The sequence below is a fragment of the Fonsecaea pedrosoi genome (assembly GCF_000835455.1).
Source record: "Fonsecaea pedrosoi CBS 271.37 unplaced genomic scaffold supercont1.3, whole genome shotgun sequence".
Classification (NCBI taxonomy): domain Eukaryota; kingdom Fungi; phylum Ascomycota; class Eurotiomycetes; order Chaetothyriales; family Herpotrichiellaceae; genus Fonsecaea; species Fonsecaea pedrosoi.
In genome coordinates this window covers 4,924,866-4,949,743 of record NW_013550613.1, presented here as the reverse complement: position 1 = coordinate 4,949,743, position 24,878 = coordinate 4,924,866, and the positions used below count along the sequence as shown (strand labels likewise).

The following is a 24,878-nucleotide window of genomic DNA, read 5'->3' as shown; positions in this document are numbered from 1 at the left end:
GAGGGAGTGTGAATAGCGGAAAAAACCAAAGGGCAACATTACATAAGCTGCTCATTGACTACGCACTGGGTGTGCACCGAGCACCATGCTAAGTCACCGCAGTCAACCCCGTGTTCTTCCTAAGGACACTACACACGACAAACATCAGTCAAGCACCACTCTTTTCGGCAGAACAACTCACGGTCTTATGGAGACTATGTGCCATTGAGTAGTCACAAGCACGACATGTCTGTCAAGCGCCTTCTCCGGTCGACCTCCCAGTATGGAAGCTGAACTCTGCAAATCAGCCTTAGTGGATGTCATTATCCCTGAAGACACAGTGTCCGAGATCTCGGAAATTCTGCAAGCAGGAGCGGAGGCTCACAATGACTCTAGTCAGCTTCTCGCCATTAAGGAACGAGACTTGCTCTTTTTTGGTATGTTCGGTGCTATATCTGAGGAATTCTGTCTTACTCATGCCCAGATCAGATGAAAGATTGAGGACACTGGCTGCCATACGGCTGCCTCATTGCGACGAAGATGTCTTGAAGTCATTTCTTTCACAGCTCTCCTTCAAGGTCGATGTGTGGGCCATCGAGGAGTCTCCTGGGAATGAACAAAATGCCACCGGAGCAGCTCCTCCCAAAGACCTCGTGTATACGGCTGAAGCAATCCAGAAGAACGAACCCATGGTCCTGGCGAGTGAGACCACAACCAGTGGTCAGACTTTAACTCTTGTCTGGGAAATTGAAATTTCTCTCAATCGGCCTAGGTTTCGCCTTCCTCAGCCTGCCATCATCCTGATCCCTTCCGCAACCATCACCGCTCCTCAGCGAGAAGAAACCGACAAGAATGACGATCTCGCACCCTTTCGACCTCTGGAAGCAAACGTACTTGAACCCATGCGCTTTCTCCCTGGGTGGAGGCAGAATCCTCCGTACCTTGCTGCTTCGAGACTGGAACGAGTCCTTCCCATGACGGCAAAACACAAGCACCGTGTTCATCTCCAACACGTCCCATCAAGGCGGCATAGAGCAGTCCCTGCGACAATGTCACGAATCCGGTATCAAAAGGTGAACACCTTTACCACTGCGCCCACCACTATTGCTCTGCTAGACATAGACATCATTCCATTTGTGCGAGTGGATGCAACGGTTGAGCACATTGATCTATCGCTCAAGAACGGGCGGACAGAGTCTTTGATGCCTGGATTTCTACCTATGCACGCCCGCTCAGGGGACTGTGTAACATTCCTTTACAGACTCTATCAGAATTCGGACCCGGATCGACATCCTGGATTTGGATTCGCCAACCCAAACATTGACGTCTTGTCAATTGTGCTGAGATTGGCAATGCAGGTGAATGAACAATGTCATCCAGTCCTCGTCATGAATTGGACTACCAATGTCGATTTTACTCCAGCATTAAACCCATCCTTTGGCCCTCCTTCACAACCCATACAACGGCCAAATCGGCCAACAAGCCTTCCAGTTCACCCTGACAGTGGTGCAGTGGCATCCGTGCCCACCCTTAGCACCAGCCTGCAACCAACCTTTGCTACCAATCTGAGGAGTGGCCTGTCAATATCCTTTACAGCCCCCATGACTCCAGTCCAAGTTGGCGAGCCATTCACGTGGAAGATCCTTGTCATGAATAACTCTACAAAGACCGCCAAAATCGCCATCATTCCCTTACCCCGGGTCCAACGCCAGACGACGCAGACCCAACTGTTCGCTAAACGCCACGCGCCAAAATCATCTACCGCCTCTTTCCACCCAAGAGAACGGCGGCACACCAGAGATGATGAGGACACTGATATTGCGCAAGCAATTGTCGATGAGAACGTTGTGTATGCCATGCACCATGCCCAACCTGTTCCTCCAGAGACCGATCTGATGGCCTTGACGGCTGAGTTGCGGATTGGTCCTTTAGCTCCTGATCAGTGCCACGAGAGTGAAATTCAGATGGTCGCTTTTGAAGTCGGCACACTACGAGTCGACGCAATGAGAATAGTGGATTTAGTCAGAGAAGTGGAGGAAGGTGCTGCGGCGGCTGGGGTACTGACTGACATCAGAGATTTGCCAGACGTCGTGGTTGTGAAGGCAGCAGGCGGCAGTGATCGACAATAATGTGGCTCGGCAGCGGAGTGTCCGAAGCACCCCAAGAATCGATTGACAGGATACCCCAATTTTTGGACTTGTTCCATGAAGATCGATCTCTGCAAGCAAAGCCGAGTACGGAACAATCTCGTTCTATCTTTGGAGTCCAACGAGCTCGCCCTGTCTGCAACGTTGCGCCTGGGAGTCTGCCTCGCCACTTGGGCCAATCACAATCGGTTTCAACAATCCTTTCCAGATATGGAATTCCGAATACGATGACACAGCCTAGTACAAAGCCATCTCTATGATCGTTGTTGGACGTTGGTAAATAAAAGGTCCTGGTCACCGGCCTCATTAGAAGGTACATGTCACGTCTGCCTTCAGAGCATTGGAATATTAAACATTTGGACCGTCCTGACCGCAATTTCATTGTTCAGCACGAGAAAGATACCTCAAAGCCACAACAGAATGACCACTAAACACTTCGAGTTCAAGAATGAGATGCCCACCTTGACGGAGAAGTCGTTGGAAGTTGATGCCAAATCTGCACCTCCCTCTCTCTTTTCCGACGCCTCGTACGCAACCACCCTTCTCGACCCAGATCACTTCCACGCTGGTACAGTTCTGCACATTTCGGCTCGTGGGATTGGTGTATTTCGATGTCTAAGTCTTTCGTCGGAGATGAAAATTGACATCTTCCATGAAGACGGGAGTGTTGCATATACCTCGACGAGATTAAAGAGATGTTCTGGGGATGCGGTGCTCAGCCACCCGAAGCTCGGCGACTTGATAAGCACGACATACTTCTTTGGTCCGAAACGAGACCCTGAATTGAGGTTCATTCAAGGTCAGGCTGGGATATGTGGCGATTCGGACAAGATCAAAGTCTGCGGGAAGCTGAGTTCTCGATCTGCATCCTTCACCACTCCAGACGGGCGTTCGTTTGAATGGAGCTATTCCCACACGAAAGATGCGCTAGGCAAGAAAGTCAATATCATTGCATTACGCCAAAAGGAGTCAGGAGCCATCCTGGCGCAGCTGGTCAGATCGGATGGCACACGGACGGAGGGTACTTCCAAATGCTCTGCTGGGAACGGCGGGCAACTTATACTTGATCAAGAAGCGACAAGCCATCTCGAAGAGGCAATGATCGTGGCAACTTGCTTGGTGATGTTGAAGAAAGAAATTGATCGGAGACGATGTATGCAAGCCATGGTTGTTGCTGGGGTTGTTTAAAGCAGACATTGACATACATTTCTTTCTGACTTTCCACTCCCCATATCTAATGATGACTTGTCGATGACTTTGTGCTATGATGAGATACCTGGTACGTGATTTAGAGAGTATTTCTGGAAGAGCTGTAGCCCATAACCTACGAGGCATATACAAGTACATATTAACAGGGGAGAGGCGGCGCAACTTGCATGCGGCAGTATGCAGATCTGTGAATCTCCACAGAATGGTGTGCTCCACTGTATAAAAAGTGCGGGCATTCACTCCCCCGTATTTTACTTGGAGGCAATGGATGCGCATTTCGCGTTTCTGTACCTCTTCCTCGGTAGGATATGAACATTCACAGTTCGTCACTAAGTCATTCAATTCACCCAGCACAAAGATGACCTGAAGCGTGCACGCCGAAGACATGTCGCGCAAACGCCGCAATACATCCTCCCCGGAGCCGGATGACGTGTCCCCCGTCAAGCGGCCATACTACTGGAGTGATTCGGAGGAAGAGGGCGCAGACGAAGTCCCCTACGTCGACCAGGCTAGTGGCCAGGTCGGTGCATTTCCTGGGCTTGGAGAGGACAGGGGTGAATTGTTCTACGGGCCTGCGGGTGATGGAGTCGATTACTTGAGGATGGTGCGGTGAGTCTCCCCCGTTGGTATCTCAGTCGCGTGTCGCTGAATGTATGGTATCCTAGGGCAAAGGGTAGGCAAAGGGCTAATACTTGATGGTTTGTCCCAGGTCGGAAGCAAAAGGTGTCCCGTCTATTATAACTGCGCAAATCCCGGCCACGCGTCTGGATGTACTCGAAGAGAAGCAGGATGTGGAACAGGGAGGCTATTATTTTGACGGCGCATACACTGCACTCAAACAAACCCTCACGTCGGTTGAAGTGGAAGCAAAACCGTCTCTACCATCTGCCCAAATCCATTATTACGACTCGCTCCTTGCGCATTTCAGACTGGCCCGTGCCACACTCAGGTGCCCACCACCTCTCCCAGCCGTTGAAGCCCTTCGTTCCTCACAGTTCATATCGTTTCCGGCAAACACTCGAAAGGTGCGAATGCAATGGGAGCAACATATGGTGTCTACCGACCCTCACCCTGTACAGGTTGCTTGTATGGATGCGGACACAATCGTGGAGCTGGTCAGGTTTCTTTCGGAAAAGCTGCACAAAATGCTCCACACGAGGGATCCGGCGAGGATAACAAGGGTTGGAGCTTGGACGTGGGCAGTCCTAGGGAAGTGCCGAGATCGCGGGGAGTTGTCGAGCGAGGAAATTGGAGACATCCGAAAGTTGGCGCAGAGGGCGCTTTGGTTGCAAGACGTGGGAGACGAACGGCATGGGACAGAGGAAGAGGAAGAGGAGGAAGGGGCGGAGGTTGAGAACGAGACTTCAAGTGAGAATCCACACGCTGGCACAATTGATACCACTGAAGAGACGACCACTCTCGAGAATGGGCATGGAGAAGCAGAGCTTGTTGATGGTATTGATGATTCAAATCGACCTCATCGTGTCGGTGTAATCTTGGACATGATAGTCACGATTGCCGGCGAGGTTTACGGCCAAAGAGACTTGCTGGATCTTCGAAGCCGATGGACTGATTGATGACAAGTGAGATGAAGTGAATTGAAAATTGAGACACACTGCCGCACCTCTAGTGGGAAGTACATATTGCTGGTTTCAACAGCCACGGGAAACCGCACCCACTCAGCCCTCGTCTGTCTCACAGCAAACGAGTCTCTTACTGCTGGTACCCGGTCCTGGATTTGACATTTGCCTCCGTCTCTCAACAACACCCCCTGTGGGTTACACAACCTTGGGTTGCCCTGTTCCTTCTCCAGGACTATGCTATTTACCTGCCTGGCCCTCCTCATGTCAACCATCCCTCGGCAAGCCATGGCGGACTACAACCCGGATATTTCCAATGGCACCTGTTACTACTACGATGGCGTGGAAGCCGATTCCAGGTACATCCCTTGTGGGAATGCCGCCCTCGGCCACAAATCATGCTGTGAGAGTCTGGATATGTGTCTATCGTCGCATGCTTGCTATAACGGTCAATGTGAGAATTGCCCCTTGCTGTCTTGAGATTTCTTGCACTGACCACGATCAGTTGGCGTCACCTACTTAGCAGGCTGCACAGATTCTAGTTATGATGACCCTGCCTGTCCTCGCAAAGGAGATTTTGAAGGTAGGGAAAAGAAATCCTCGTCTAGTCCGTCGCACATTCGTTGACTCCTGCAGGGCAACCGTGGGCCGGCTTAGTTTACTGCAATGGCACCTCGAATGAATGGGTCGCATGTGAAGACGAAGGCAGTACAGTCACGACACCCTTACCTTGCTGGTGCCCCGAGGTCGAATCAAGGACCGTGGCTTTTACCGATTCCTCCGTCCTCAAGAACATCATGTCCTTGCCAGCAACTGTAGGCCGCAGTGTCAGTTGGAAAGATGCCGATGCGTACTCATCTGAACACTCCCTTACTTTGACGCTTGCTCCCTCAGACAACGAGACCACCACCTCAATATCCGTGACCGATTCGGTGACTGGTACAACCGATCCTCTATCACCCTCATCTACAGCTTCCGCAGCAAGCTCTACTCAATACCCATCTTCCGGCTCTTTTCAGACCTTCACTGCACCCGCCGCCACCTCGACGGTTACGCTGCCAATCGCCTCTGGGTTGAGCACAGGACAAAAGATAGGAGTCGCATTTGGAGCAGTATGTGGAGCAGCGATAGTGATGGCTTTTGCCTGGTTATTATGCACAGCTTATCGTCGAAGCGCAAAGAGGAGACTGGACAACACCGAGCCCGCACCAATGGGGGAGCCCACACTACCGCAGGTGGACCGGAGGCCGTCTGATCCAGAGATGAGGAGTCCGGCATGGTCGGGTCACAAGTCAGAACTCCCAGCAGATGAAAGTGTGACGAGTACCTCCCCAGCACCACTATACCAGGACAGTCAGCGACCGCAGAGTGCGGAGGTTGAGGGTAGCCCGGTCAGAATGTCTCCTACGAGACCTACGCAAGATGGTGGGTTAAGGGTACCTGGTCGGAAAGGAACATATTACGAGATGGCGGGATGACACGAAGATAAATTCGAGCACGAGGGTGTTTTATGCTAATCACGGTGAATGTGATTGAGAGGTGTTCGATGGGAATCTTGCGAAGCTGGTGGAATGAATATTCTTCGTTTTCTTGATCCGCCACCCCTAATCCTTCGCAGCAGCTGCAACAGGCGCAGGATCCTGCGGTCCGCTGTCAGCTTCGAGTCTCTTGTCATTGCCTGCTTTTTTTCTTTGGCTTGATAGTCCCCACTGAGTGTCGCTTGGGACATACTTACCAAATAGACCTGATACAACTTGAACCTCAAGTCTTTCCCGTCGTGCTCCGCCAGCACCGCCCTAGCGGACCACTCGATGGTCAACTGTTTGCCGTTCCTCAACCCGTAATCCACCGTGCCATACAGCATGCACTCGAGGCTCCCCTCGCCAAACGGGAAGATCTTTTCGAGCTTGTGCTTCCTGGTCACGACCGGCCCCGTCCAGAGGCCCTTGCGGAGCTCTAGTACCTGGTCACGGCCCTTGACTCCCTTGGAGCCCATGACGAAGTCGGCGTCCGGGAGGAACGAATCCACATAATCTTCGTGCGCGCTCGGCGTGTCGGAGACGTGGTAGAAGCGTTCGAAGAAAGGCACGATGCGGGGATCGATCTTGTCGGCCAGCGAGGGCGGAACTTGGCCCGTGTACGTCATCTTGATGTCGATGTGGAGGACAAATGGTGAGGATCAGGCAACAAGGACTATCTTTGAAAGTGCGGTAGTGGCTTCGAGAAGACTGGCTGTAAGAAAATGAGTTATATACAAGTACCTGTGTATGCGGGCTCAATCTCCTACGCCCAAGTACACTTCCGTCAAAACATTAATGTCTCTTCAATGGGCCCCGCATCGGCGCGGGGGGGACCGGATCAAGCACCCAAGGTTACAGAACACGGTATTTTGGTACAAGTACTACCTACTACCCGGTCTCGAGTTCATGTAATACACCTCTTTCCGCCACGGCCGGCGCAAGCATGTGCCTCCTACTGTAGTATAGGTCTGGTGAGAGGTGCTTCGTCAAGAGTCTCGGAATTCTGTAGCTACTTGGCTCCGGCCGTTCCGACTAGAATGTCTTTGATCTAACCCCGCCATCATCCTGAGCCATGTGGCTGTCTGTTTTCTATTTCTCGCCTGTTTTCAGAACCCTACATAACATAGTTCTCGCAAGGAATTGGGCCTTGGATTCCCACTCCCAGGGATCATCCCCCTGAAGAAAAGTGAAGCAAACTTTCTCATGATGCAAGTCTCGCACACAACGAAGAAAGTCTATGGCCGCAACCTCTGCGGATCTCTGGGGAAGGGTGTGGCCTGCCGCACGTTATCCAACCCCAGGAAGAACATGACGATACGGTTCAGGCCCAAGCCGCCACCAGCGTGAGGCCGACACCCTTGCCTGAAGGCGTTGACGTAGTCTTGAAAGCCCTCTGAATTCGGATCAACCCCTTTGCTCCTCATTGATGCCTCTAGCTCTGTGGCATCGTTGATACGTTGAGCGCCGGACATGATCTCTTCACCACGCATGAAGAAGTCGTAGGAATTCGACAATTTCGGGTCGGTTGGGTGTGGCTTGGTGTAGAAAGGCCGGACCACCATGGGGAACTCGTCCAACACGTAGAAATCAGTGTCGTACTTTTCTCTGATCAACTGTCCCAGCTTTTTCTCCTGAGCTGTCGTCAAATCGGTGACATAGTTATCTTGTTCTGTAGTGTCGACACCGGCGTCTCTCAGAATTTTAATCCCTTCAAAGTACTTCAACCGTAAGGCTTTGCCGTCTTTGATCCGGAAGTCTCCTGCACGGGGAAAGTACTTTTGCACGACAGCAATTTCATCCTTGAAGCGAGTCTTGAGCTCGTGGACAATGAAGACGATGAGATTCTCAGCAAATTCTAGTACTTCATGGTAGTGGTGATTGAAGACCATCTCGAAATCGAGACCGGTGAACTGAAACACGATTAGCAGTAGTTCCTACGGTGGATGAGTTGAAAAGCCATACCTCTGTCAGATGTCGATGCGTATTACTATTCTCCGCGCGAAAGACCGGGCCAATCTCAAAGACACTCTCGCAATCCCCAGCAATAAGCATCTGCTTGTGTAACTGCGGAGACTGAGCAAGGAATCCACTCTTGCCAAAATAGTTGTTCACTTCGAAGACCCCAGAGCCGCCTTCTGTCGCCGCACCAAGGAGCTTAGGTGTGTTGAACTTGCGGGAGCCAGCCTTACGCATGAATTCTTCGAATAGTCCTTCGACACCCGACGAGATGGTGAAGATGGCTTGATTGCACTCTGTCTGTAGATCAATCACCCGGTTGTCGAGACGGGTTTTCAGCGTGACGATCGGAGCTCCCTCGGCATCGACTGCTGGCCCTTCTTCTTCCCCCGTTATTGATGGTGGCGGTGGGCGCTCCGCATCTTTCACTTGCATAGGAATCTGCTCGGCGGCGGAAGCTATCAAGTAAATCTTTGTGACATGGAGTTCGAGGTCGCTGATTGAGGCAGAGGCCACGGGAGGGTTGGGCTTCTTGACTATTCCAGAGACGCGGACGAAGGAGTTGATGTTGACGCCCACAGCCCATTTTACCATTTGCCTAGACACAGCGTCCCCTATTGCTGCAACGACAGCTTGAATGGTTTTGCCTTGCTGGCGCAACATGAGAAATGCCAACTTTGCACTCTGGCTTCTGGAGTTGTGAACTCTAACGATCACGGTGACTTCTTTGTCGACGTGTTCCTCTCCCAGCTTCTTGAGATGCGTAATCTCGGGGTCGTCCTGCGGCAATGTACCATATTTGTCCTTGGCCGTATCCTCGGAAGCCTGTGCTTGTTGGGCTGCTTTCTGCTCTGCCTCTTTTGCCTTTGCTGCGGCCTTTTTTGCGGCCTTCTCTGCCTCCTTCTGCGCTTTCTTCAATGCATTCTTCGAGGGTGCGCCGTCGGCGGACACGTTAGGGTTATCTTTGGCATGGGTCGGTAATGCGGCCTCCTTGTTCTCCATCTTGGTCAGAGTATTTTAGCCAGGACCGTTGACGAAGGTAGTTGCGGCAAATTTCAAGAGTGCACCAGAGATTGCGATTGAGTCATGCGAGGAAAAGTGGAACGAGTGGGCTGTTCGAAATCATGGTGTGGTGGTGGGGTTTGTTGGAGAATGTCAGCCTCGCGAAAATTGGCAGCCTCGTCAGGCCATACAGAGCGACAGTAACCAGCAGGATAACTGGTGCGAAGGCACAATATAACGCACCACATCATTTCATTCAATTGTTTGGGTATCTCATATGCTCATTGGTCATCAAAAGGTGGTGTTGGACAGAAAATCATTGCTCCATGGCTGCGAGAACTGCTCGTGAGGTGGCATCTTCAGCGGCCCAGGTCTTGATTCTCTCAACCACATCTGCCACGAGTTTTGCATAGGTCTCTGACTCATTGAACATCGACGTGTGTGCGGTAACCTCATCTATTCCTCCCATGTATACTCTAACCCATGTTGGGTCTCGCTTGCGTGTGTTAGGATCTATAGCCGGAAGAGCACAAAACTTGCGATCTTTTTGCGCTTTTCCGTTTTCTTGTGTGGCACTAGAGGCTTTCTGTTCTTGCTGCAGTTGCATCTCATATTCTGCTTGGGGTTTTGTGGATGTTAATTCCAGCTGTTGCTTTTGCTGCTGGTTTTCTTGCTCCTTGATGGCCTTCGACGCCTGCTCCTGCTGCTTGCGCTCGTGTTTCCGCAGTAGCTTTTCGCGTTCTTCGACGGATTTGTTCCGGTCTCGCACTGCCCTTTCATATGCCTGAACTTGCCTTTCATGCTCTTTTTGAACCACTTTGAGGGTATCCTTGTCGCGGTATTGACTGGAGTCGAATTCCGCTGGTCGCTCCGGCAATGGTGCAAGAGGTGGCAACCCGAGTTTGAGAGATAAGGCTTCTATTGAGCCCCGACTGTCGTTGAAAGGATCCGATGTTGAGGTGAGCTCGCTCGTTTTTGAGACAGAAAAACTAGCTGGTGGGTCAGGATCGATCTTGAGCTCGGCCACATCTTTCGAAATAACCTCGCCATCACGATGTTCTTCTAGAGAGAGACGCGGGCTCGAAACGGTCGAGGGACGAAGACTTTCCCCAGACGATCTTCGCGTAGACATATCCTGAAGTTCTGTTGTGGGGTGTTCCAGTAACACTCGGTCTTTGCTGGGAGAAGGCGACCTCTCTCTGATGGGCCCTGTACTTGCTGAATAGTAATTGACAAACCTCACGCGCTTCATCAACTTCCCTTCAGGTGACCTTGGATCCAATGTCTCGTCAACGTCCTCTAGGGCACGAATTGCGCTATATCGCCTCTTCAAGCCAGGATAGTCTGCAAGGCAACCGCCAAATTCGACGTGAGAAGAAAGATAATCTCCAGCCGCTTTCGCCAGCTCTCCGCAATGCTTGTTCCAGAAGTACCAGGCCCTTCGCAACTTGCCCGTCCTGTTGGCCAGGTGAACGTCGTTGGAATACGCCGGATTGTACGTTGGATCTTCTGAGGTTGATGGAACATCTGAAAATGGACTTGGGTTGGGAAGTTGAGCCTCTGGCAACTGAGGAGGAGTCCGAAACAGGCTGGCAATACCAGTCCCCACTACTCCAGGATGCATACCCAGGAATGGTGTGTCAAAGGCCATAAGTCCAAGGATACGATGTTGGAGTAGATTCTTATTCCCTGGAGGGAAATGGGAGGGTATCAAGGTCACTTCGGCAGCAAGGATGCCACCTAAGCTGTGGCCGACCAATATAACATCCGTCGTCCTTGATTCGCGAGGTGCTAGCCAGTTGCTGAAATCGTCTCGGGCAAAAGAAATATTCTTGCGCGACTTATACCGAGGGTAGATCTTGGTATAGACAACGTGTGTCTCTGCCACGGCCGAAGTCAAGAGACCGTGAACATGAGCCGGGAAACTCTTGAAGCTGGTTTCGGTGCCGAGAAAGCCATGAATATAGACAACGATCAATGTCCGGCGGCCGTCATCAGGCGGTTTGACAGGTTGCAACGACTGAGTTGATGAAGTTCGCGGGTCATATAGCCCGCCGAGATAGACAGATGAGTGGGGATCTGGACAAATTGAGGGTGAGAGGTAGCTGGCATGGCCGTTAGACGAGGCCGAAGGCGTTCTAGGAGGAAGAGGAGGTTTCGACTGAGCTGCCATCGTGGCAGGATGTCTGAAGAGAGAGAATCACCATGGCGGAAACAGGCAGAAATGCCTCGTGTGGTTTACATGGGTGATAGCATGTTTCTGTGTCTCAGGGTGATTCGTGTATGGCTGATGGCCTTCCTCTTCAGTCGTTGGTGTTGCGGGTCTTGGTCTGGAACAAGGCGACGTCATGGCGCATGCGCCTTCATTTCACAAAATGCCAAAATACCAGCAGCATCAATAAACAAGGCTCGACTACCCACGCTGGGTCCAGCTTTGATCGAGCATCTGGGTGCACCATGGCTCCACAAGTCGAAATCTCCATTCCTAATACCACGATATCCGGCAGCGGAAAACCATATACCATCTACAACATCACGCTCCGCTTACCCTTACGATCCTTCACGGTCCAGAAGCGCTACTCTGACTTCCTCGTTCTGCACAATGGGTTGACGGACCAGGTCGGTTCACCGCCGCCCTGCACATTGCCTGCAAAATCATGGTTTCAGCGAACTGTGTCCAATCCACAGCTGACGGAGGAACGACGGCGGGGGTTAGAGACATATCTTAAGACCATCAATGAGATTGACGACTCGAGGTGGCGCTCGACAAGTGTGTGGAGGGCCTTTCTCAACCTCCCATCCTCCTTCGCGAATCAGACGTCAAGTAAGGCGGGCGTCCTACACTCTATCATATCCAGTCCTGGCGGAGGAGGCGCTCCAATCACAGATCCTGTTATCTGGCTTGATGTTCATCGTGACCTGAAGGCTCAGCTACAAGACGCGCGTCTGAACCTGACAAATCGCGACCAAGCATCCACGCCCCAGAAGCAACACGAAGCAAGTGCGGCTGCAAAGAGCCATCTCGTCAAGGCAGGGTCGTTGATCGCTGCTCTAGAGGAAGGTCTGGCCAATATACAAAATGCTACAGATGGGGGATGGGGTGGACAAAAGCTCGGAGAGGGTGAAATCCGCAGGAGAAAGGATTTGATCGCCTCAGCCAAAAAGGACAAAGATGGCCTCGAGAACCTGCTTAACGCCATGGCCACCAAATCCAAACTCGATAGCGCGGTTGCTTCCATGCAAGAAACCCAACATCTTATTGGCAACGGGAACAAGCCCAAAGTCGGCGGTGGCAGAGTGCTCGGCAAAGAGACTGCTGAGACGCGGGAACTTGATAATCAAGGCGTCCTCCAACTCCAGAAGCAAAAGATGGCCGACCAAGAGCTTGACGTAGAAGAATTGCGCAAGATTGTGCAGCGACAAAAGGAGTTGGGAATTGCCATCAACCAGGAGTTGGAGGTGCAAAACGAGATGTTAAGGATGGTAGATGAGGACGTTGACCGCGTACATGGAAAGATTCAGATTGCAAAGCGGAGGATTGGGAAGATATCATGACAACATCGCCATCATCAACTTCCTCCCCCGAGAGGTTTATTCGTCGTAGCATCCATCACTCCTGGTATCTGGTACACAAAACAACAAAGCTTTTGGAAACCACCCTCATCCCTTGCTTCCGTGTGCCCAACTCATCCTTGGGGCTTGGGTACCTTGATCAGAAACTCGTCTGCCTCCGCCGCATCAACGCTCGATCGCTCGTCCTCATCCTTGCTAATCAATCCGAGCTTGCTCTTTCGAATCGCCCACCACAACTCGCGTCTATTCCCACCCAGCTGCTCATCGAAGATTTTGTGCTTGAGCTCACGCACAACGGTGTTGTACAACATCGGCTCTTCGAATCCGAGCAACTCCTGCCTCATCTCGCCCAAACCGGCTACGATGCGCGGGTAGTTCTGACCACCAAAATCGCTTCTCGCCAAATCTTCCAGGATCTTTTGCATCTGGCTCACCGCATCCTTTACAATTTCCATGTCGTCTGTCGAATCCAACAGCTGTTTAAACTCTGGGATCGCATTGTTCGCCGAAATTTGGACTTTGCCGTGCTCGGTGGATGGCCGTGTCTTGCGGAACAAGTCCTCCACATTGAGCCCCGACAAAGGCTTTTCTGCCTCTCTATCTCGATACCGCCTTCTCCCCTTTACTTTGCTGGGCACTTTCTTCACATCTGCTGCCTCAATCAACTGTTGAAGTGCTCCTCTACTCCGTTCTCGCAGCTCTAGAGGCTGTTCTTGGAGTGAGTCGAATGCTTCTGGTCTTTTCGGGAGCTCGTCCTTCTTCTCGGGATCGGAACTGTGCACGGCACGGTACTTGATCGCACCTTCGATCGTGTGTAGGAGAGGGGAGAATGTGTCATCGATGGCCATTACTTCCTCGTCATCGCCTTCAACGAGACTCATGCTGTCGACAAAATCACTCATGCTCTGCAATAGTGCTTCTGAAGGAAGGTTACGATGTTCAGTCAGTGACTTTCCAGAGATAGTGAGGACTTTGTCTAGAGGCGGAAAGCGGTACGATCGGACGTCCTCTGCAAAGGGAAGAATGTTTTCGATGAGGCACTCGAAGTCTGCTTCGACGAGCGGTGACAAGAGCGTGACGATTGGCTCCACCATATCTTTCTTGACAAGGCGGCCGATGGCTACGGATCCGAGTTCGTAGAGGGAGTGAATCAAGGAGGAGAGAGCGAGTGCTGCCTTGTCGTTGCCTTTTTGCGCGACGATCATATTGGTGTTATCCATGAGCATGTACCGCTCCACATTCTCCGCAGGGATGAAACCAAGAATATCGTATGTCATTTCTGTCTCCAATTTGGTGATATTTTGCTCCGACTCTGAGATGGGTACCGCGGTTCGCCCGTATTCATACCCTCTCGCGAGTTCTTCGCGATTTATAACCTTGGACCCGCCGTCGTACTCTTCACCCTTGACTCTGTATTTGTACAGGTTGTGGACGTTGCTGAAACTCTCCGTGTCGTCGTCCTCTGCGCTGGAAGGCTTTACAACATATGCGCTCGCTGTGGGAGGCCTCCTAACAGACGTCTTGAAATATCGTTCAACATCAATTGCCAAGGCCGTATCATACTGTGTCGGATCACCAAGTTTCAGTTGACCCTTGTATGTGGGCGTTGGTCGCACTGGCTTAATTTGTGGTCGAGAAAGCTCGTCGATGGCCTCCTGCATTGTTCCCAGCATACCTCCACTGAGGTCAGCCAGCTTCTGCAGAATCTTTTCATTCTTCTTCTTGAGGTCTGGTTTGCCTTCCTCCTTGAATCCGTATTCTGGGTCATCGAAGTCGACGCCGAGGACCACTAATTCGATATTGTTGCTCTTGAATTGTTCCGCGGTGCTTTCAATGTCTTCGTCGTCAATAGGGCTCCCCGTTGCATTTGTGACCACGACAATCTTTTTCTTATACTTTAGATGTTTGCAATGTCTCATCATCATATCGACGGCAATAATGATGGCGGAGAGAACGTCCCGATCGTCTGTGCCACTGGGTTTAAGAACCTTGGGCAAGTTCTGCAATTCAGCCAGAAGGATCTGGGCAACCGGCTGTAGCACACTGATGTGCCTGTAGCTGGAATCTCCTTGCATTTCGTTGTCAGTGTCATCAGTACCGAGTCCGACGACCCCAATCTGGAGCGTCTTGCGACCAGTAAAGACCACGTTGGTGATTTTGTCATAAACCCATTGTAGAGCCCATTCAAGATCGCTCTGGTCCCGGCCATTATGTTTCTTGCCCATCGACCGGGCCAGGTCGATGATGTATATTGTCACTTCCTTCTCCATCCTGGCTAGGGCGTCCTTGACCCAGGCTTAGATCCCATCGGATAATTAGATGCGCGAGCCGAATTAAGGGACGTGGAGGAAGGCTGTGCGAGCAACCAGGTGAGGGATGACAAGAGGAATATTGTACAAGCTAACGTCGACAGCACAGGGACAATAGTAGCTTGTGAATCGACTGCGGAATCGCTGCGATGCGTTGGATGGTGGTGGACTTTTGTTCAAGGCGGGGAAGCAGGCAGCGGTACACGAACATCTCGCGTCCTCACGTGTAGAAACGACCACGGAACCACGAGTTTATGCCACGGAATTGCTTTCCAGTACCACATGCACTGAAGGCTCATTTCACTCCGTCACCACCGCAACCGTTGGTTAGATCTCTCCAGCAAGAACAACCTCCTCTGTTATTATTATCTCAAGTCTACTGTGCCAGGATCTTATCTCGCTATGCCAGAAACATCAATCCTCTACTCAGCAGCGCCCTACCACATCATTAGGTGAGCTCCATACCTGTACCAATGATTCTGATTTCGGTCCGGACTAATCATGTACATTCACGAAGCTATGGGGTGCTTCTGGGTACGACGACTTTCCAATCTTTTGTCGGAGGCATCGTAGCCTTCAAATCGCTTCCTCGACCTCAGTTTGCAACCCTTCAGCAAGCGACGTTTCCTATATACTTCGCCATGCAGACCGCCTTGCCTGTGGCTCTCGCACTGACGTTCCCTTCTGAGAGGACCGCGATCGGAACGAACCCGGGTAGCATACCGGGCGTGCTGCATCCAGACAACAGGGTGCAGGTACTCACCCCTCTGGTGACAATGCTTGTCTCGGGACTGGCGAACCTAGTGTACCTCGGCCCTGCAACGACCAAATGTATGCGCGAGAGGAAACATCAGGAGACGAGAGATGGGAAAAAGAGCTTCGATCCCCCGCCGCATAGCAAAGAGATGCATGCACTCAACAAGAGGTTTGAGGTGCTACATGGTACGTCCTCTTTGGTGAATTTGATGTCATGGGTTGCTATGGTCTGGTATGGCTTCTATCTAGGCCAAAGGATTGCTTGAAAATGCCCTACCTACCCGATAGAGGCCATTTCATGCCATCTCCAGATGTTCTCTTTCAGGTGCCTTGCCAATAGCTTCCGCAGTCGTTGCTTTCTCCGCCTGCCTAGACTTGACTCTTTCAACTCCAATATCCTTCAGGCTGCGCCCTTCTTGTCGGAGCCTCTCAAGTTCATTAGCTTGGTGTGCATACTCTGCTCTTTCAGCCTCGCTCATTTCGGGTCCCAAGAACAGGAAGAGAATTTGATATGCCCACACTGCACCCATGAAGATGCCAATCACCTTTCCGTAGTCGAAGCGCTTCTCTCCGTTATGCGGTGGAAGTGGAAACCGTTCCCCGATAACTGCTTGAATGGTCGCGGATGCCGATGAGGCCAGGTTGCCCAGTTGATAGGTCAACCCGACTGCTGTCGTTCGAAGGGCCTCTGGGACAACCTCCATCAAGTGGATGGGTATAACCCCCCAAGCTCCTCCCACGAAAAATTGCAGCGCGAATGCTGAGGCCACCAGACTCATATTGTGTGGAATAATGTAGGCTGGTACAAGTGCTCCACCGCATACACAGGCGACGAGCATTGTCAATCTTCTGCCAAAGAATGTGCTCACATAGCCAAGGGTAGTGCCACCGATAAGAGCTCCCAGTTGACCAATGCAGCTGATGACGGTCACGTCGGTCGGGCCTAGGAGAACTTGATTCTTCAGGAAGGTAGGGTAGAAGTCCTGGCTGATTTGTCTCGTGAGAATTCTTCCGATCGTTCTCAGAGACAACAGGATAGCAACTCACCTTCCGTGGCTGCATGAATTGAAACCAGTCATCAAGACAACCAAATACACCTTCATATCAATGTCAGCACACTCAGTGTAGGTCCACTTCAGAGTCGGCAACAGCCGCCGAAATGGCCAGGTACAAGCTTACAAAGAGGACCCAGTTCTGTTTGATAGCTACCCAGGAGTCTCTGGCCCATGCTTTGAGAGCGGCAGACTTGACATGGGGGCGATCGCCTCTTTGTTTGTCTGCAATGAGCTGTGCTTCTCGCTCGGCGGCCATTACCTGAAACATGTTTGTCTCGGGAAGCGACCAACGGAAAGCGATGATGAGCACTGGAGGGGCAGCTCCAAACCAGAACAGCGATCGCCAGCCGTGGGAGGTAGTGGGAACAAGCTGCATGTGATCAGCAGCAGCCAAGCAACAAAAGCCCACTCGATAACTTACAGCACGATAGAAGATAGAAGCAAGCAGATAGCCTGTTGCATAACCTTGCTCAAACAAACCCGACAAGAGTCCACGAGCGTCATAGGGCAAGTCCTCGAGAGCTGTCGCTGCAGCAGGGCCAAAAAGACCTGGCACAAGTTAGACTGCGCGATTATTCCTTCAGGCAACAATCAATCTCACCGCCCATAGCAATACCATATAACGACCGGACCCCGAGGAACTGAGGGAGGGTGTTGCAAAATCCTGACGCCAGCTCCAAGACAATGAAAAGAGCCAGGTTGACGATCATAGGCCATTTGCGACCATATCGGTCTGATACAAATCCAAATATTAATGCACCTGCGCTGCGCAGCATGAGTGTCAATGTCAAGCCCTATTGATACGTCAGATTTGGTTCAGCATGCAGAGATTGAAGGGCACGCACCCACGAGACCGCCGAGTTCTCCACGCCAAAGTCTTTTGCGATTTCAGTAATGGTAAGCGAAACAGTGAAGAAGTCGAATGCGTCCCAGGTCCATCCGAGGAAGCCTGCCCAAAACATAAGCCATTGGTGCTTGTCGAGCTCCCTGAGGATGTGGTATGGGTTCCGCAGTCGAGTCCGAGGAGGCTTGAGGCTGGTCGGTCGAGTAAGGAAATAGCGGGCGATCTGTTTGGGTGAGTAAAACCACCCTGCTGCCATATGATTGTACATCTTGGAGGTCACAGGTCAATCAACAACGAGTGAGCGGGACAGAGAGAATTGGATAAGAGGCACAGAGTGAAGGGTCCTGGTCGGAGATATCGACCTCAAATACCTCTCCAAGACCTACCAGATGGCCGTGTCGTGCCGACCTTCCTTCCTGTTCATGATAGAAAGGAATTGGTGTCGTCCAAGAACGCGGTTGTTGCAATGATGATGTTCCATAGGGTCGCTTATAGCATGATCGTCGATTGATGCTCGGGATTCGAGAGATACCTGCATTGCAGGGATCTGAATAGCACGCTGTCGAAGACCATCACGTCCTGCTCGTCAGTGACCATGATTCAACTGGTCTGGTCGATCAGATAACGTCTGTACCAACCATATTTGATGGGTCATTGCTTCCATCTTGGCTGTCGACGCCACTGATCCGTGCCAAGGAGAATTTCCACTCAAGAACTGAAGCCAATGCTACCAAGCTGTGGGATAGCCTATCTTCAAGCCTCAAATGGGCCGAAATCCCCGCATTTCTGAGGTAGCAGCGCAGATGCCTAGAAGAAACACCACAGCCGTCGCAAAATCGGGTACACTGCCGTTCGGCATTGCTCTGAGAGGTCAACAACAGTCAAGGCATCTTGATGAAGACGGGTCTGACCACCGAGGTCCCCGGAGAAGTAACCAAAACCATCGGGATCTCGCCCTTGATGCCCGGCGTTTGAAAGAAAGGCCAATCTTTGGCTTGCCTTCTTCACAGCCATTGTGAACCTGATACTCGTACAGCCCAATCAGACAGTAATAGCTTTCTCGGTTCAACTTTGTCAACCAAGTGGCCCCTCATGGCCACCACAACGACAACACTTGTTCGAGCACGACTTCCAAGTCACACCCAAGGAACGTTTAGCTTATCTCTGTTGCTCCCTTGGAGTGGCACATCCTATTCGGCACATCTCCTGCAACTCTCTGGGTCTTTGAACGTGCAATCTGAATGTGGCCCAAGAATGCTAGGCGAGAACGCGGTCTCCATAGGACTGTGCGAGGGGGATATTTGCCGGTTGAAAACTAACAACGAACTCTGGGATGTCCAACTTGGATTCGAGTACTCCTGGCATTTCGGAGGATTTGAACGAACAGGTTCTGATTGGCGTTAGGGGAAAGACACAGTGGGAGACATGGTACTCGTAAGTTCAACAGTTTTCTGGCGCCGGGTCAGAAACGGAGACATAGCTGCAACGCGAAGTGGGAATTAGTGAATCCTTCCTTGGCTCGGCTCGGAGAAGAAATGCAAAGAGTTGTACCTGTAGTCGAGGAAGCGCAATCAGATCCTAAGCGCCACAGAGAGGAGGAGGGAACAAGCATGATCTGGCAGGACTTTCTTTGGGAAATATGCCTTACGACATCATAGAAAAGTCGGACCTGCTTCGAACTGCCTCTGGTTAGCTTCCAGAATGAACGAATGCATAATGGCACAAAGAGTGGGATGGGTGCTCTGTCCAGCTGGTAGATCTGCACGGCTGCGAGGAATTCAGTCTTTTGTACAGAGGTCAAGTGACTAGGCAAGCTGATTCGTCGGGATATTTCTGATCGTTGTAGTTTGGCCCCTGCGGCTCTTTTGATGAGTATATCTCGTGTCACGTTAGGGTAATGAGGTAATAAAATGGTTGCTGTGGATTGGATTGGGATCCAAGACTGCGTTCGGTTCGGTTCGAAAAATTCCCCGTCCGGAAATTGATATTCCATTGTCACCATCGTGCCCTTCCAACACCCGCTCTCTGTCAATGTCGTCCCTTGTAGTTCGTCTTCCCCTTTCTGACAACGGGAGTCCTCCTCTTTCTGGTGACTGACATAACTCCCGATGCGGTGACTCGGAGGGTACTTTGCACAAAATCGGAATTGAAACGTTGGCCATTGTTGGCGAATGGTTTTAGTGCTTACTTCGACCTCCTCAGCTCAATCGCTAGGTTTCAAGTCTGGGTCGAGTTTGACGCTTTCTCACGCTCATCGTCCGCTTTCTAGCATGACTATGTAGTGTGCAGAGCGCCACATGGGATCCTTCCGCCTGGTGAGGCTGATGGTGCTTCTGCTCTTCGGGGACTGGCCCCTCGTGGCGCATCGTTCTACAATGTCGCAATTGAACGGGCCATTGAAGGAGCTGGCACATTTCCAGGTGAGCAAGCTTGCTGACCGACGTTCATATAGTGATCTAGCCACCTCCATTTGTGACAGCCCCCTGCTTCAGACTCGCACGCCTCGCTCGCGGAGCATAATTCGGGAAGGTTGCCAGAGGCATATACTCTGAACTTTCCTGCTCCGTTTTGTGGCGAGTCGCTATTCTTCAACACAATCATTCTACGAGGTCACTCGTTCTTTTCACATTTCACAATGGCTCACATAGGCGCAGGTCGCCGAGCCTCTCGTTCTTTGTATGGAAAGCTTTTCAACGGGGGTCCAGAACCGGCAGGCCTTGGTTCCCAACAATCCCTCGATCCCATCATCCCGGCCGCGAAAAGAAGCTACACTGTCGAGAGTCTGTCTAGTCCGCGGGAGAGATATGTCGAATATGAGAAGATTGAATTAGACAATATCCCTACTCCTAACCCTGCCGTGACGTTCGGTCAGTCACTCGAGGGGCCTAAAGAGGCTATCCGCAGAGGATTTTGGGCAAACTGTCACAAATTGCTTCCGCATTGGGTTGCCAGTGCGGTCACTTTGGCGGTTGCACAGTTGAGTTTCCGCAATCGCTACTGGATGGATTTGATGGATCCAAATATCGAAATCCTACCTGGCATCACCCAAGGCGGCGCCTTGAACGCCCTCCAGCTGGCAGCGAAACTCCACGAATTGGTCCTGGTTGCCTCATTGGGAACGATTGTCATGCATGTCGCCCAAGTGCACTTGATTGGCAATCATGGACTTCCTCTGGGCATGCTCGCCAATAGTTTTGCCATCGGCTCCGGAGACTATCTACGGACAAAAGGCTTCTGGTCTTCGATATGGACCGGCAAAGCACACTACTGGCGTTTCTGGTTGCTCTCGCTGTTTGCTACCATCCTAGCGACGTTGGCTGGTCCGTCTTCTGCCATTGCTGTCATCCCATCTCTCAACTGGTTCAGCATCAGCACGCCTTTCATCAATGATGTGTTCCCGTTCTACGTTTTCAATCAGAGCACTGTTCTATGGCCAACGGAAGTGACCCGTGACAGCGCGACTGCTCCCAATTCAGGAATCGACTGCGTCAGTGCTACCGTCTCGACCACCCTCCAGGACTTTTGCCCAGCTGGAGGCTTTAGAGATACCTATAGTTGGGCGGGCAATCTGTTGTTCACCAATTCCAGCGCAGGGACCAACATCAGCTTCCCCGATGCCCGTGGAGATACTCGGAGAGTCTTGTCAGCGCAGAGCTGTGCCAGCGACTTTGACGGTCGAGCATCTGCTGTGTCGTTGAACAGCTTCATCTCGGGAGCCTTGACGGCGTATTGGACGTTTGCTCGGAACAACTGGGAGGGCCTTGCTCTTTTCAGTGCGCAGCCTAGGCTCACCCTCCCTGGACCCATCTATGCACCCAGAGTCGAAGTCATGTGCAATGGATTCAACTACCACAGTGTCTCGGAGGTCGAAGCTCGGACCCATGTCAACTTTCCCAGTTTCACTCCAGACAAGCAGCTTCCGAGCCAGGACTACATCTTGCCGTACCACAGCACACTCAACGACACGACATTCGACTGGGTCCCTATGCCAGTGGGGGCCGACAATCCGGCAATTGGCGCGGCGATCAGAGTGCCCATGGAATACATCAATGTGGACGATAAAAACCAGACTGTGAAGCAGGGAACAGAAATCCATGCATGTAGCATATATGCCCAATGGGTCCCCGTCGACGTCTTCTACGAACCGCGGACCAGCGACCAGGTTACATTCAACGTCAAAGGAAAACTGACCGACACTTGCCTTTTTCTGCCTCATGAGAGAGGCGAGGCGGATCAACCAATCAAAAACATGACCATCGACATGGGCTTTGCCAACGCCATTAATCAGAACATTACTTTCGTTGAAGGACCCACTCCAGCCCTTTTAGCCATGCTCCAGCAAGCGGTCACGCAAGACACCCAAGTTACGGGCGAGGTGCTAAACAGTTTCTCATCGCCATTTGTCGGAAGTTCTCAGACGGGTAAATATGTGAATATCACGACTGCAGAGGTCCGGCAGAATCGAGCCACCATGATATCCACCCTGTTGGCCGGCATCGTTACCGACGGTTTGGCCCGCATTGCTGGCAACGGACTATACCCATACTCGGCGCCCATGTTCTTGACCGACCAGACCAAGGATGGAAGTCTTGTAGGCAGGTTCCCGGTCAGCACTGCACAAGGCGGTGAAGACAGCGTTTTGAACTCCACCGCCGCCGATGTCCAAAACTGGCTTCGTATTGACCCCATATTTGACCGCTACGGGTACGGCTATCGTTGGGAAGGCTCAAAGACCGTACAATTCGGAATCATTGTCCTTTTGATTCATTCCGCTATTGCCGCCGCCCATGCGCTGTTCCTCATCTACAAGGTTGTTATCCGAAACGAGGGACTCGTGGCCTCCTGGACCACAGTTGCAGAGCTGATAGCGCTTGCAATAAACTCTACCCCGTCGTTGAGGTTGCAGGACACTTGTGCCGGTGTTTCAGCTGCGAAAACATGGAGGCAGGTCGTCACTGTGAGAGAAACATACCCAGGTCATCTGGAGATGGTTGTCGGTTCTGAGGACAAGGCCAAATACCCACAAGCCCAGGCAGGACGGGTGTACGGACACCTTACCGAAGAAGAAGCTATTGTCGAGAAAAAGAGAGCTTGAACAGAGCCTATGCGGATGTTGACGCAGCGAGGTGTGATGCAGGGAGCAGGATATGCGTTATGCCAAGGGTTACGATCATTTCCGAAGATATGGCGACCTCCAGTCCTTTTGTAGTTGCTATCGGCTGTATTGTTTCGTGTTTGATAACTGGGACGGCTGTTCTAAAATAAATCCCTCAACTTGAGCGCCTTTGCTTCATTAGAGTGTCATTTGCTTAACTCACATCACAACATTCTTGAATTCCTGCTGCGCTGAGAACCAGAAACAGCCTCCTCAATCCTGGCGGCAAATTGGAAGTCGGCTTCTCCTCAAGATGCGAGGTCCGTACTCGGTAAAGTGTGCTTTCTCACGAGCCAGCCCTGTGAAATGCATATACTGGCGTGCTCCTGTCTAGCATGACCCAGAGCGTATCTCGCATCTCGAGGAATGCAACCCGAACGAGCCTAGTGGTTTTCCATCGATCTTGCCTGATTGGGTGTCCCCTGGCATACGTTAACACTGCTTCTTGGATCGAACTTGGGGGCCACAACAGGTCGAGGGGTGCTGTACCGAGTAGAGTGCGATTCCAGGCACCTTGTTCGAGATGATCCATGCAGGAACTGACAGTCAAGCTCGGGAGGCCTGAGAGTGATGCGGCTGAGCGAGACGGGATCGAGAGGGGCGATTGGTCCATGTGCCTATGACTTCCCAGGCTTTTTTCTGAGCTGCAGACTCCAGTGTATGCCCTGAACGAAATATTTGAAATTGGATGCTGAAGAGGCAGAGCATCGCCCAGTATCCAGATCTTGGCTGGTAGATAGTGATGGGAGGAGACCTATAAAGGTCTGAGTTTGCGCACTTCTCTTCTTCATATCCATCAACATTAGCACTTTGATCTCGAGTAATTCCAAATATTTCCTCATTGTTTTTGCTCTTCAGAGAAAGATCATCATTGGTTTATCCAGAACCTTGACCATGGCCTCCTTCTTCAACCTCTTCAAGAAGCGGAAGGCACCGCTCGCTTGCGTGATGTCCATCGACCAAGGCCACACTCATACACAGGCCTGCTACGTGGACATCATGCCTCTTTCGGTCGTGGAGCTCTTTCAGTCTCAAGGGTGTGCATCTTGCCCACCAGCCATTCCGCTTATCCAAGACGCCACCAACAACCCGAACCTTCTGCTTCTCACGTACGACGTGACGTATTGGAACCCGTCAAGCAAGTGGGAGGACACCTTCGGCTCGACACAGTGGGACGCGCGACAACGTCAGTACTTGACCAGATGGGGAAGAAGCAGCCTCTTCACGCCACAGATCGTCGTCGACGGCGTTTCTGACGGAATCGGTGCAACAAAGGACAACGTCAACCAGGTCGTCATGAAAGCCATGGAACACCGAAATGGCATGGCTTGGGCTCTTGGTATTGACAGGGTTGGAAACGACCTGAGGCTCGCGTCAGAGGTATCGGAGGCGGATATGGTGTACGATGTGTTGATAGTCGTGTATGATCCAGTGGAGCAGACTGTCAAGCCTCGCTCTGGCCCGAACAAGTCCAAGAAGATCCCTCATCGCAACGTCGTTAGGGAACTGATGAAGATAGGAGAGTGGAATGGTGGCATTGCAAGAGTTGCATTGCCCAACTGGAAGAAGGACGGATATGAAAGGGTTGCTCTGGTGCAGGGAGGCCTGGGAGGTCCGATCATTGCTGCATTGAAACTGTAGGCGTTAAGTGCTGTCTGCAAGTGATGGCACTTGGTGATAGTCGTTTCTGGATGCTCGAACACAGGGTGCAGAAAGTTCATTGGAGACGGAAAACAGTGCATAAAGCCCTTTGGCCTCTACAAACACTTGTACCCCGTTAGCATGCATTTGCT

The 24,878-nt window shown here is 51.6% G+C and overlaps 12 protein-coding genes across 12 annotated transcripts; 7 read left to right on the top strand and 5 right to left on the bottom strand.

The window, feature by feature from the left end:
* Positions 1-262: 262 nt before the first annotated feature.
* Positions 263-2,108, top strand: Z517_05726 (uncharacterized protein; the record flags this gene model as incomplete). Its single annotated transcript, XM_013431053.1, has 2 exons — positions 263-416; positions 469-2,108. 2 exons carry the CDS (start codon positions 263-265, stop codon positions 2,106-2,108), a joined length of 1,794 nt encoding a protein of 597 aa, XP_013286507.1.
* Positions 2,109-2,546: 438 nt separating this feature from the next.
* On the top strand, positions 2,547-3,314 carry Z517_05725 (uncharacterized protein; the record flags this gene model as incomplete). Its single annotated transcript, XM_013431052.1, has 1 exon — positions 2,547-3,314. One exon carries the CDS (start codon positions 2,547-2,549, stop codon positions 3,312-3,314), a length of 768 nt encoding a protein of 255 aa, XP_013286506.1.
* Positions 3,315-3,720: 406 nt separating this feature from the next.
* Z517_05724 (uncharacterized protein) lies at positions 3,721-4,912 on the top strand (the record flags this gene model as incomplete). Its single annotated transcript, XM_013431051.1, has 2 exons — positions 3,721-3,944; positions 4,045-4,912. The coding sequence occupies 2 exons, from the start codon at positions 3,721-3,723 to the stop codon at positions 4,910-4,912; spliced, it is 1,092 nt and encodes a 363-aa protein (XP_013286505.1).
* Positions 4,913-5,203: 291 nt separating this feature from the next.
* Positions 5,204-6,393, top strand: Z517_05723 (uncharacterized protein; the record flags this gene model as incomplete). The annotated part of the gene is made up of 3 exons (XM_013431050.1): positions 5,204-5,369; positions 5,421-5,498; positions 5,552-6,393. The coding sequence occupies 3 exons, from the start codon at positions 5,204-5,206 to the stop codon at positions 6,391-6,393; spliced, it is 1,086 nt and encodes a 361-aa protein (XP_013286504.1).
* Positions 6,394-6,519: 126 nt separating this feature from the next.
* Z517_05722 (uncharacterized protein) lies at positions 6,520-7,061 on the bottom strand (the record flags this gene model as incomplete). The annotated part of the gene is made up of 2 exons (XM_013431049.1): positions 6,520-6,555; positions 6,651-7,061. The coding sequence occupies 2 exons, from the start codon at positions 7,059-7,061 to the stop codon at positions 6,520-6,522; spliced, it is 447 nt and encodes a 148-aa protein (XP_013286503.1).
* Positions 7,062-7,670: 609 nt separating this feature from the next.
* On the bottom strand, positions 7,671-9,393 carry Z517_05721 (aspartate-tRNA(Asn) ligase; the record flags this gene model as incomplete). Its single annotated transcript, XM_013431048.1, has 2 exons — positions 7,671-8,345; positions 8,398-9,393. The coding sequence occupies 2 exons, from the start codon at positions 9,391-9,393 to the stop codon at positions 7,671-7,673; spliced, it is 1,671 nt and encodes a 556-aa protein (XP_013286502.1).
* A 316-nt stretch (positions 9,394-9,709) lies between these two features.
* Positions 9,710-11,566, bottom strand: Z517_05720 (uncharacterized protein; the record flags this gene model as incomplete). Its single annotated transcript, XM_013431047.1, has 1 exon — positions 9,710-11,566. One exon carries the CDS (start codon positions 11,564-11,566, stop codon positions 9,710-9,712), a length of 1,857 nt encoding a protein of 618 aa, XP_013286501.1.
* A 284-nt stretch (positions 11,567-11,850) lies between these two features.
* Z517_05719 (uncharacterized protein) lies at positions 11,851-12,948 on the top strand (the record flags this gene model as incomplete). Its single annotated transcript, XM_013431046.1, has 1 exon — positions 11,851-12,948. The coding sequence occupies one exon, from the start codon at positions 11,851-11,853 to the stop codon at positions 12,946-12,948; it is 1,098 nt and encodes a 365-aa protein (XP_013286500.1).
* A 131-nt stretch (positions 12,949-13,079) lies between these two features.
* On the bottom strand, positions 13,080-15,236 carry Z517_05718 (uncharacterized protein; the record flags this gene model as incomplete). The annotated part of the gene is made up of 1 exon (XM_013431045.1): positions 13,080-15,236. One exon carries the CDS (start codon positions 15,234-15,236, stop codon positions 13,080-13,082), a length of 2,157 nt encoding a protein of 718 aa, XP_013286499.1.
* A 1,091-nt stretch (positions 15,237-16,327) lies between these two features.
* On the bottom strand, positions 16,328-18,198 carry Z517_05717 (uncharacterized protein; the record flags this gene model as incomplete). Its single annotated transcript, XM_013431044.1, has 6 exons — positions 16,328-17,018; positions 17,079-17,128; positions 17,211-17,456; positions 17,508-17,635; positions 17,688-17,880; positions 17,932-18,198. The coding sequence occupies 6 exons, from the start codon at positions 18,196-18,198 to the stop codon at positions 16,328-16,330; spliced, it is 1,575 nt and encodes a 524-aa protein (XP_013286498.1).
* A 2,367-nt stretch (positions 18,199-20,565) lies between these two features.
* On the top strand, positions 20,566-23,025 carry Z517_05716 (uncharacterized protein; the record flags this gene model as incomplete). The annotated part of the gene is made up of 1 exon (XM_013431043.1): positions 20,566-23,025. The coding sequence occupies one exon, from the start codon at positions 20,566-20,568 to the stop codon at positions 23,023-23,025; it is 2,460 nt and encodes an 819-aa protein (XP_013286497.1).
* A 954-nt stretch (positions 23,026-23,979) lies between these two features.
* On the top strand, positions 23,980-24,726 carry Z517_05715 (uncharacterized protein; the record flags this gene model as incomplete). The annotated part of the gene is made up of 1 exon (XM_013431042.1): positions 23,980-24,726. The coding sequence occupies one exon, from the start codon at positions 23,980-23,982 to the stop codon at positions 24,724-24,726; it is 747 nt and encodes a 248-aa protein (XP_013286496.1).
* Between the last annotated feature and the right edge of the window lie 152 nt (positions 24,727-24,878).